General features: G+C 50.4%; 1 protein-coding gene across 2 annotated transcripts in view; it reads left to right on the forward strand.

Annotated features, from left to right (window-relative positions):
• Nucleotides 1–5839, forward strand: part of FAM78A (family with sequence similarity 78 member A) — a 13961-nt gene extending 8122 nt beyond the window's left edge. For both annotated transcript variants that reach the window (XM_062011381.1, XM_062011380.1), the window contains one exon: nucleotides 1373–5839. In XM_062011381.1, coding sequence (XP_061867365.1) covers nucleotides 1373–1901 — 529 coding nt within the window. In that variant the 3' untranslated portion in view covers nucleotides 1902–5839. The remainder of the gene's footprint in view (nucleotides 1–1372) is intronic.
• The last annotated feature ends 6350 nt before the right edge of the window (nucleotides 5840–12189 follow it).

Raw genomic sequence — 12189 nt, forward strand, 5'->3', positions numbered from 1 at the left:
TTCCCCCCGCAGACAAACGGCTATTTTAAGCGGCACCACCGGCCTTATTAAAGCCTTGGACAGTCACCCTGAGCTCGTCCCCCGTCTCCCTCCCTGGCTAAACCGCGGCCGGCGGCGCAGGCTGCAGCAGGGCTCGGGGGGCCGGTGCTCAGCCCCCAACCCCCCCGCGCACCCAGCGCTAACGCTGCTGCAACAACAGTCCCTCCAGCGCTGGGGACGGCGGCTACGGGGAGGGCTGACTCCTGAAGCAGGAGGGAGAAGGTGCATTAGAGCCACCTCTAGCAGCCTGGTTTTAAGAAAGAATGTCCTTAAAGCACCTGGCAGGGGCTGAGCATGTGCGCTGTGGTTAATGCTGTCTCAGTGCCTTCACTCTGCAACTGCCTTTTTTTCCTGAGACATTCATCATAGTTTGCTTCCACTGACAGATCTAATCTTAACAATTAAATTGGAAGTTAATACAAAAAAAAAACAACGAAGCCAAGTTGTGTATCAGCATTAGAAGGTGGCAGAGGGCTGGATTCCCTCCCTGCCTGGCTGGAAGGACTGACCTTTCCCTGGTCTCGCCAGCACAGCACACAGACAGGCAGCTCGGGCACTTTCACAAGCTTGGCTGACCTCGACTTCTCTGGTGACTGTAATCCCATCCCCAGCCTGGAGCCTGGTGTGCAGCCTTTGAACTGGGTCCTTCCTAGGGCTGGGGAAGGATGGGTTACACTTCCAGTGCCAGGCAGGCAGCAGGGAGGGACAGAGGCTTATCCAGAGAGATCAGCATTTGTAGGTAGGCACTGAAAAGAAAGAACAGAGTGAGGCACAGGGAAGCTTTATGGTCCATTTGAGTCCTCAATCTTACTTCCAGTGCTGAGGTCTTCTGTCACCTCACCCCCAGGGTCAGCTCTCAGCTTGCTCATTCTTCTGCTGACACAAGAGATATTTTGTTGCTGAAAGAAACTCAGCCCTGAGCCCTGCTCTCAGCAGCACAAGAGCTGAGACCCTGAACATGGTGCTGGGGTGAGTCCTTGTGTCCACCCATGCTCAGACAGCCAAGGAGTTCCAAGAAGATACCTGCAACACTGAACTTTCCTGAGCACACTGACGTATTGTGAACCACTGGTCCTTGCAAGGAAAGCCCTGGCCCTGCCAGGGGGTGATTCCTCCGTGGGGTTAACAGCAGGACAGGCCTCCATGGTCAGTGCTGGCAATATGCAGCCACAGCTGTACTGGCAGGAGTGAGCTCTTTTGGCAGGATGGCATGAAAGTCACAAACTCCAGCAAAAGCTAGAGGGGAAATGAGTTTCCCAAGTCCTTCCTCTCCATCCCTGAAGTCTATCATGTAACTCATGCATTCTCTATCATTTGTTGTTGCTGATGGCAGGTCCAGTTGGGAGCTTCCTGATCTCCTGGAGGGTAAAATCCAGGCCATCAGTGACTCAGACGGAGTGAACTACCCCTGGTACGGAAACACGACCGAGACCTGCACCATCGTGGGTCCCACCAAGAAGGAGACCAAGTTCAACATCAGCATGAACGACAACTTCTACCCGAGCGTGACGTGGGCAGTGCCCGTCAGCGAGAGCAACGTGGCCAAGCTGACGAGCATCCACCGGGATCAAAGCTTCACCACCTGGCTGGTGGCAACCAACATGGCCACCAACGAAATGGTGACCTTGCAGACTATCAAATGGCGCATGAGGCTGGGCATCGAGGTCAACCCCAGCAGGCCCCTGGGGCAGCGTGCCAAGCTGCAGGAGCCCTCTGCCCAAGAGCAGCCCCAGGTCCTTAGCAAGAATGAGCCAATACCACCCAGTGCCCTTGTCAAACCCAATGCCAATGATGCTCAGGTACTTATGTGGAGGCCAAAGGATGGACCACCGCTCGTGGTGATACCTCCCAAACATCGATAATACAAACCTGACGTCCCGGCACTGAAAGGGAGACAAACCCCCCCCATCCCCACCAACCCGAAGCAAAACAATCACTTAGGTAGTAGAACACACACCTATAATCTGAGCAAAATCAAAATGCACTTTTTATTCATTCAACAAATGCAACCATTCTACCTTCTCCCATTGGGACGGATTTCACTGTGCTAAAGCTAAAGAGGAGACCTTTGACTGGGGTCTGTCTCATCACTGGATTCCTAAGGGAAGAAACTAACACTGATGTCTACCCGGAGAGCTTTTTGGTTTTCCTTTCCTTCCCTACTTGAGTTACTGTTTGAACTTCAGTCTCATGAGCTTGACCAGACTGCCCAGAACAACAAGAACATTTTCTTTGGGATTTTAAAGGGTTTTTTTCTTTCCTCGGGGTTTTTTTTTTGTGTTTTTTTTTCTCCTTCCCCTCTTTGGTTGAGAACAAATCGAGTTCCTGGAGCAAAAAGTTGACTATTTAAGATAAGGGGGTTTTATCTTTTTTGGTTTTTTTAAGCTGTAAGGTTCTGAGTTGCAAATCCAAGTCATGCGGCCTTATGTAGACTTTGCTTTGCATTGCCAAACTTTTGCCTTAAAGCTACGTTTGAGAAACAAAACCAACCAACAAACCAACAAAACCACCACCAGGCAGAATGTCCTTTCTACAGAATTTCTAGGAGGAAGTTCTGGAATGAGGAGTAGATTCATGATGGATGGGAAAAGGGCATGGAATTGGACAAAGCACGATTAAAAAAGACAACAATCTTCCTGGGTTTAAAAGCTCGAAGAAGGAAACGAGGAAATAATCTGAGTTTCAAAGCAATGCAAATCACAAACCTGCTGTAGGATGGCTCTGGAGTGCGAGCTACTGAGCCATCTCCCTGCTTGGCAGAGGGTTAGCACCCCGGCTTGCACTGCTCACTCTTGGCAATCTCAGTCTCCCGTTAGTGTTCTGGGATAATCTCACCGCTGGAGTTGTGGCCCTAGGAGTAAAAATTAATTGGGGAGGGAGAGGGAGGGATGTCCCACTGGGTTTCTCTTTAGGACATGCGGGTGTTTGCCCAGCTAGGCCATGGTCTCACCTCTGCTGCCCCGTTCTCCCCATGAAATCCAAAGGATGCAGCTATAACAAGTGGGATAGAAAAAGGCTCCTTCTGAAGTCACTGGAGATACAGTGGATGTAAGGGAGGGCAGATCCTACCTACTGAGTCTGCTCAGCAATATCTGTAAGCCAGGAACAGCCACGTGTGAGAACAACAGGCCCCTGTTCCTGGCAAACACTGGAAGGAAAAGCCACGAAAGCCTCTCTTCCCATGACAGCAAACCACACTGGGGTTAGGGAATATTCTTCCAAACAGCCTCAAGGTCTACGTGGCTGGCAGGAATTGGGCCCAGACAGGACCATGGGTGATTCTGTACCTGTCTGGTTGTGGCACAAACATGGATGTAGCAAAGGGCAGTGAAGGAGAAGGGGCGAGCAGGGAGTCTCAGGCATAGATCCTCCAGGTGCATGCAGAGCAGCATCTGGTCCAGATGGCTTCAGAGAGAATCAGATGCATTTCTGCAGAGGAAGGTGGGATGGAGGAGCCATCAGAAAGGGAAGGGGATAGTCTGCCAGGGGAGGAGGTTCTGCAGTAGGGGTGGCATTGGGAAGACAGGGCACAGGACGGAGAGTGCAGGATCTGCTCTCCTGCTCTAGCACGTGGCCTGAGGCAGATCACTTCCCCTTCCCCTGGATAATGTTTCTTCCTCTTGTTAACAATCTGCCTCAAGAGCTAGGACTGAGGAGAGCTCAGTGTGCCAGAGACCAGCCTGGCCCTGCTGAGCTGGTCTGAACAGGCCTCTCAACCATACACATGCTGCTTGAAAGGCTCTCCCCTCGGAGAAGCACCAATTAGCTGCTATTGCCATCTTCATCTTACACAGAGGACGTTCTCAGCAAGAAATTCTCCTTCCTCACTTCTCTAAAGCCACACCACCTACTTCAGCCACAGATTCACCACCACCACTGGCCTGGGGAAAGCTCCTCCTGAAGATAAGCCCCTCACCATGACAGTCTCAAACCAGCAAAGATCCTGGGGCCACGCTGTACCCCCACTTCCAGGGGAGACCACCCTCCTCCGCTGGTTTTCAGCCACGGAGCTGCTCTCTCCAAGGGGCAGATCTCTGAGGTAGGAAGTCCAGCACTACAAGCAGTTTGCAAACAACTGGACTTGATCAAAAGCAAATCCACGAGCCAAAGGTCGCCTAAATCTAGGCTTTGGGACTGTAAAGGATGAAGTTAGGGAGACTTTGACTTGCACAATCACTCTGTATCAAACTCCATTTTCTTAATGTGGATTCAAATCTCAGCTATAGCTCTCCTGGCACAGCCCTTTGGGACTTGTCTGTGTTTTCTCCTAGGCAATACATACAGAGGAGGACAAATGTGAGCTGTGGGTGAAGCTGGTAACGCTGCACGTGTCTCAGCTGCCCCTCAGATGCAATCCCAGGCAGTCCTGTGGGTGGGAGCAGAAGGAATATTCATGTCTGGCATTCACTTTGTCTCCAGGTGCTGAGTACTTAAGAGTTCTCACTGCTGTCAGCATGGGTCAAAGAAATCAGACCCAGTTGTCTTAATTAGCTGCAGGAAGGAATTCCAAGGAAAGATTTCTTCTCAGTCACCAAAAATCACATTCAGGGAACACCTACACCCTTTTCCACTTAGCTTTGTGTTGGACTGAAGTCTCCCAGTGCATTAAATAAATCTGGTTCCTCCTACTCCCTCTACCTGCTGGACTGGACACATCCATGCAATTTGATAGCAACCTCCTGGCTAATTCATCCCCTTGCACTGAGCAGCCCCAGCTAAGCAGTAAATACAACATTCAAAGTTCCCGTTGGGGTTGGCTTTGCATGGACTTCTCCCTCCCCAAAGAATGCCTTGATCCCGTGCCTGGGTCGACATCTGCCCCTCCTCCACCTCCATTCGCATCACCAGACACGACACTGAAAAGGGATGCTGACTCTTGGGAGATTTCATGTGTTGTGATGAAAAAGTGATGTTTTCCCAGTGCTGCTTCATGACAAAACTGACAGGGATAGACTATAAAAGGAACATTGGCTATAAGTGAGAGGTGCTATAGACATTGCTATTGATACGGCGGGTTATGGGTAGAACGGGGCTTGATGGGGTCCCAATAGGGACTTAAATGTCTGGGGACTCAGGGTATCCTGCAGTGAGGCAGGGGATAAATGAGCAGAGGTAAACAAAGCTCCTTCGCTGACAGCTTGTTGCAGAGGCAGGAATGCACAAGGGAAAGTGGTGGGGTAGGAACAGGGGATGCTGTACAAGAGCTTGTCTCTGCCTCCCCTCTCTCATCAATGATGTTCAGCTCTTTAGAGCCCCAAATCGCTCCAGGAGCTGAGTGTGGTACCTGACCATCTCTGTCAAAACCCCATAGTGGTCCAGAGTGGGAGGCAGGGGTGAGCCCTGGCTGAGACCACCCCCTGCAGCCTCTCCTCTCAGCCACAAGTGGGGCGAGGACTGCAGCCAGCACTGAGCACGGCTGACATCACTGACCAGTTGGTTCTCCTTTCCTACCCTTGACACTGAGCGTGGCGAGAGAGGGGCAGCTCCTGGGAGAGTCAGTAAAGATATTAAGCAGTGTTGGGGAGGGATAGACCTGTTAAGCTGGTGCAGTGGAGAGCAAGGCTGGGCCTGGGAGCAGTGGGGGAAGGTGAGGGCTGCCTGAGCCCCGGCACCACCGTCCCTCCTGTCCCGGCTCCTGGTGCAGCAATAAGAATCGTCCTTGGTCTTGTAGAGATACTGTGAAAACAAAACCAAGACATACCGAGTCTGGACACTTACAGAGATGTAAAAAACCCCAACCAACAAACCACCCCAAACCCTGCTTTTATAACAGAGAGAGAAATAAAGTGAGATTTTCAAACGTGTCTGCCTGGCGTCGTTTGGGCGGCGGCTGGTTCGGAGCAGCTCCCCCACCTCTCGTTTCACAGCCATGATAAACACCCTATTTACCACTTTTCTCTGTTTCAGCTCTTAGGCCACAGCAGAGGGAGAGGGTGGAGGTTTCTGATGAAAAACACCAAGTGCCACGCAGGGTTTCTGGTGCCCAGGCTGCTGTGCATGGCGCGAGGGCGGGATGGAGCTGGGGCGGTTGGCTCAGCAGCTTCCGCACCCGGCCGCTTCCTGACACCTTCTGCTTACTTAGCAAAAGCCTGGTCCTGTCTCAGCTCTAAATGCTGCATCTGGAGAGAGGCAGCCCTGCTCTCCTTGGACCTGGGAGAAGGTTAAAAGGAGTTAGAACAGAAGAGGTTAAAAGCTGCTGCAGTGTGTGACTGGTTTGCAAACACCACATTGGCTTCATGTCATTGTTTTCCCCCCATGATTTTCATATTTAGGCCCTCCTTGCTTTTCAGTAAACTGCCAGAAGTCTTTTCAGAGAGCAGGGGGATCTGGCTGAGTGGCCAGCACTGCTCTTGGGTGAGACAATTAATCCCTAGGACCCAGCCCCAGCACCTTCCAATGTCTCTGCTCCAGCACCTCCTGCTCTGGGCTGATCCCATCGTGGGCTCCTTTCCACCAGCTCTGCCCCAAGGCAGACACAGGTTTCCCTTCTTTTTGTTGTTGTTTCAGTATTTGTTGCAGCTCTTGAATCCAACCTGCAAAGCAGCATCAAGGCTTCTCAAAAAGCAGCAGGGGAAAGCCTCACTCTGCTGCAAAACCACGCTGCACTGGCTCAGGCCTGGCCCTGGTGCTGCAATACCACGCTGCTGCATTGGCTCAGGCTTTGCCCTGGACTCTTACCTGGGGGGCCTTCCCCCAGCAAGGTGTAGCTCCTGTCCCTGCATCTCCCTGGGTCCTGCCTGTAGCCAACGAGAGCCTGTTAGAAGCTTGTTACAGCCCTTAAAGGTTGCAGCCAACCTTTGCAGCTCAAGAGCCTGCTGCACACTGCTGCCAGCAGCAGGGACACCAGATACCACCAGCCACAACCCCCCGAGGTGTGTGTCCACAGAAGACACATGTGGGCACTTGGGGAAGCTCCACCAGCATGTAGCAGTGACACAAACTCAAGTGCAGGAAGGGAAGGGGTGGAATGAAACGTACAGGAGGTCATGGCTGGAGGAAAGGAATGTGCATGGATGGAGCCCGAGCAGAGGACAGGTTCTGAGTGGGATTCCTTTCCACACTGGAAACACTCCAGCCTCATCTGTTGATAGCAGGTTAAATTTAGATGTCCTAGTTTTGGAGAGGGGACACCAGCCAACCCACAGCTGTTTTGGGTGACCCCCTGAAAAAACTGAAAGCACCAGGTCTCTTAGTGTCTACAGAGACACCTTGCAAAAGCCCCTGAAGAGGGATCCAGAGGAGGGGTTGAAAGGTCATTGGCCACCAAAGCCCACAGAGCTGGGGTGATGTAGAGCCCAGTTCCAGCGCTGCAGGTGACACCAACACCACTATTGCAGTGCCTCTGTGAATGCTGAGCCTGTAAATCAAACTTCATCTTTCTAGGCCTTGTGTTGCTTGGCTTTGTGATTTTTCTAACCAAGCAGGCTAAGGCAAGAGTTCCTTCCTTTGGAAGAAACAGCCCCTGGTCTCCAAGGTCCCTGCTCAAAACTGTTTGTAGGGACTTCCCTCTGCTGATGCAAATCAGGTTTTATTTCCCTTTTCTTCTGTCTCACATCTTGTTAAGCTGTTCACGTGCAGCAGCTGCAACCACTCACATTATTCCTTCATGTTTTCAAGTCTTAAAGCAAAATATTTTTAGCAAGGCCCTGAAGAGCCTTGAAGCATCTCTTAAAAAGAATTAAAATCCCGGGTCACCTGTTAGAAACACAGAGGTGTAACAGAGCTCCTCAGACATACACACACAGAGGTGTAACAGAGCTCCTCAGACATACACACACACAGAGGTGTAACAGAGCTCCTCAGACATACACACACACACACACACACACACAGAGAGGTATAACAGAGCTCCTCAAACAATCTGCATTTCCAAAGCTACCTTATAAACACCTCTGTAAACTGGTCCCCATAAACATACTGAGTATAGGGGCCTGGCACAGAGCCCAAACACAGGAGAGGCTGCTACTGTTTGGAACTTTGGGTTTATCTGGTGTGTAGGGAAGGGTAAGAGTTGAGATAAGGGTGTTGGTAGCACAGTGTGTCCCTGGATGATAAAGGCAGTGGAAGCCAGAGCCACGTTTGCAGAGAAGGGGCTTTGTGATCTACTGGAAGTAGCAGAAAGAGGAGGTGGGGATGGGGTGGGACTGGGAAGGTCGTGACTGTAACTGTTGGGCCCTGAGGGAGCTGGGACAGGAGCCCACAGCACAGAAAATGTACTGACATGTGCAAGCTCATCCCTGGGTGAGAAAGGGTCAATCTTTTCTCAATGGCTGCAAGACTGGGGCCTTACTACTGCTGGGAGGTTCTCCTCTCCTGCTCTGCCCTGGTGAGGCCACATATGGAATGCTGTGGCCAGCTCTGGGCTCCCCAGCTCAAGAGAGTGAGGGAATTGCTGGAGAGAGGCTAATGCAGGGACACCAAGATGACCAGGGGACTGGAGCATCTTCCTTATGAGGAAAGGCTGTGGGACCTGGGGCTGTCAGCCTGGAGAAGGCTGAGAGGGGACCTCATCAATGCTGATAAATCTCTAAAGGGTGGGTATTGAGAGGACTGGTCCAGGCTTTGTTCTGGGGTGGGCAGTGACAGGACAAGGGGTAACAGATGGTAGCTGGAACACAGGAGGTTCCACTGAAACACCAGGAGAAACTCCTTTGGTGCTGAGGTGAGGGAGCCCTGGCCCAGGCTGCCCAGGGAGGGTGTGGAGGCTCCTTCTCAGGAGGTTTCCAACCCCACCTGGACACGTTCCTGTGTCCCCTGAGCCAGGGGAACTTGCTTTAGCAGGGGCTGGGCTGGATGAGCTCTGAAGAGCCCTTCCACCCCCATCATTCTGGGACTCTGAAAAGATGAAGGATGGGGCTGGCCTCACCCAGCCAAGGCCGTTGGTCCCCACTGAGCTGCTTCTGCCTCTTCCACCTCTGGGGCTTGATACATTTATCAAAGGACAAAACCTCCCTCAGCTGTACCAGACACACTCACACCAAAGCCTCATGCAGGATTATTTTCCCTTGCAAGCAATGCTGAAAGCAATGCACAAGGGCAGGACACATGAAAACTAAGAAGGGATAACTAAAATGTCACTTGAGCCTGCAGGCCTGCAGCAGCAGGGGCATGGGATGACAGGGCAAGGGGCAGGGACAGTGAGACTGTGCCCCTGGGTCCTGAGCAAAGGGGTGGGAGAATAGGTGATGCCACCACCTGCCTTCACCTTCCCACGGCTCCCATCAGCTGTAGTGAGGCTCTGAGACATTCAGCAGCACTCTTCCAACCTCCACCATCTCTCAGCAGGATCCTACTCACCTGAGACACAGCACCCACACACAAACACACAGCAGCAGCTTGTTGATGAGGCCAATAAACCCACCCTGAGCAGATTGTCATGTCAGGAAGACGTCTGGTTTCCCCCACAAAGGGTCCTGGACAGGAGCACATCAGCTCTGCCCCCAGCCAAGCTGGGGCAGGGAGGTGGCCAGGACACTCCACAAGAGTTTCTTCTTGTGCATCTTTGTGACAAAGCTCCATTTTGCCCCATTTTTCCAGAAAAAAACAGTTCTTTGTTGCTCTTTTAGTCTTTGAAGAAGCAGAAATCTCCACACTGGTGTGTCCATGGGTTTGGGGATTCTCTCCATGCCTCAGGCTCCCCTCTGCCCACCAAGTCTGAAACACCCTCATTAGTGCTCTGCCACAGCAGAGCATCACCAGCACTCTACTCTCCACTGCCCTGAGCACATGGTGTAGTCTCAAGAGAGGGGAAAATAAGTGTCTTCTTTCAGTAGAAATAATTAAGAAACCACCTTTGACGAAAGCTTTGGAAGATTTCTTCTCATACTAAAGTGGCAGAAGAAATAAAGGCCCAACCATAGGAGCACAGACTCAGCTCCTTCAGACTAGTCATGGAACAGTTGCTGTTGGTTCTTTAAAGGTTAACCAGGACAGACAACCAAACTACTGACATGAGGGCTCCAAAGCCTCATAGTCCTTGGCCTCTTTACCAGGTTTGCCAAGACAGGGACTATCCCATGTCACCAGCTTTGTTGTCTGGTGGACATCTGTCCATGTAAAACTGGACAGAAGCCATGAGATCACAAGCAATTTAACACAGCTGACAGACCAAACCATCTTCTGGCAACCACCAACCCCACACCACACACAATTGCCAAGTCCTTGAGTCATCTAATCCAAATGCACATTTCTCAAACTCAACTTTGCTGTGCTTTGTGCATATTCCTGTAGGCTTGTGGTCACAATCAGCCTCTCTGCACTGCTCAGCTCCTCCAGCAGCTACTATGGAAACCAAGAGCAGCACCCATTCCTCAAGGGCACAGTTCAGCCCTGATTTTGTTTGCTTCAGCCATGATTTTGGAAGCATTGCAAGAAAATGTGTGTACAATAAGGATCTGGAGTAATTTTAACAGCCCTTCACTTGCAGAGGGTAAAGGAGTTAAACAGGTACCAAACAGCACAGCAGGGACAACCCCCAACTGCTCCCATCCTTCCAAAAAAGACACTTGAAATGGCTCAGCATGCCAACATCACATTCTTACCAAGGCAATCTTCTCCACAGCAAGAGGTTTGTGAGCTATCTGGGGGAGCACAGCTGATAGGGCCTGGCTAGGAGGTGTCGCATGCCACAGCAAGGGGAGATTAACGCAAAGAATTTAAGGTCAATGGTTTGGGCCAGCAGCTATTTATAAAGAGGAAGGAAAGCAGAACAGCAGTAGCATCTTTAGGCCTTAACAAATGTTGAATAGTCAAGAGAACATAGTGGGAGGGCAGATTTCAACCCATCTTTGGCTTTTTCTTCCATCTCCAGCATCACTCACACTGTGCTGCTCCAGGGGAAGGGAAGTCAGAAACAAACCCCTGACAGCAGCCCTATCTCCACCATGCAGGGTGCACAAATCCAGGGCATAAGGAAAAGCCTCAGAGTCCACAGCCTCTCAAAGCCTCTCCATATCCAAAAATAAGCTCTCCTTGTACATTCCATTTCCTCTATTTCAGGGAGTCTTCCTTTTTAAAGGGAACCTACCTCCATGTCACTCAAGTGCAGAGATGGGAAGGACAGGAGTTAGGACAGATGCTAACATTTTAGGTTGACTTGAAAAAAGCCACTTCTTCAGGAACTGTTGGTAGATACAAGTATTTAGTTTATAAGATTAGACATAATAATAAGCTGTTATCAACTATTTCCAGTTCCAAAAAGTGACCATACACCCACTAAACCAGAAAATGATACTTGTCACCATATTGTGTGCTCAGAACCACAATGTTAGAATGTTTGTGCTCAAAAGAGGAAAAAAAACCCAGAATCACCCCCAAATGTCCTAACAGGGCCAACAAGATAAACCCATCCAATCTGCATGTACTCAGCTAATACACAAGCTGTTATTTCAGTCCTGCTTTTCACAGAGCAACAAAACCCCAATGACATCATTGGAAGGTTTCACAGAGGTCAGATGCATCGGATAGAGAAAGTGTTTGTCCACAGTGCCTTCAGGGCATTCTTTCAAACATTTGCTCGGTATGTTCAAGTATAAACATATGAGAATTTCACAAATGACACTGACTAAAGCCAAGAGCTACAGGGGAAAAAAAAGTACAATCTCATACATGTTACAAAAATGGAGCTGACAGCAGAATCCAGCAGCCCAAGCCATAAGCTGCAAAATCACTAATGCCTCTGGGTGGAAGGCACGCTTCTAACTCAAGTTTCCCTTTAACCTGAGTTCCATTTGCTGTAAAACTTACAGAAAAGGTAAAAATAGGAAAGCTTTTACTTCCCACCTCTTTGCTGAATGTTACTGCCATGGGAACGTGTTCTGCACGCTGCCAGTTTCTTCTCTCAGATAATTTCCTTTCTCCACTAAGCCTCTGGCTCACACATGACTCAGTTTTAGCACTTCACTGAGATAAGCATGTGCCCCATCCTATACTTAAAATTAGCAGGGCAAACTTCATCCCCTTCTTAAGAGCCTATGATAATCAGGCATTCTCTTCAATGAAACTGTGCTGGTTTCTATCAGGAACTGATTTGAGATGCTCCATTGTCAGGGCAAAGGATGAACAGAAAGCAAAGGGGCTGGTGACTACAGCATCCATCTATCTCTTCCAGATGCAGGGAGAGAAAACCTTTCCAACACAAGTAACACCAGA

Source organism: Colius striatus, chromosome 19 (assembly GCF_028858725.1).
Source record: "Colius striatus isolate bColStr4 chromosome 19, bColStr4.1.hap1, whole genome shotgun sequence".
NCBI classification, from domain to species: Eukaryota; Metazoa; Chordata; class Aves; order Coliiformes; family Coliidae; genus Colius; species Colius striatus.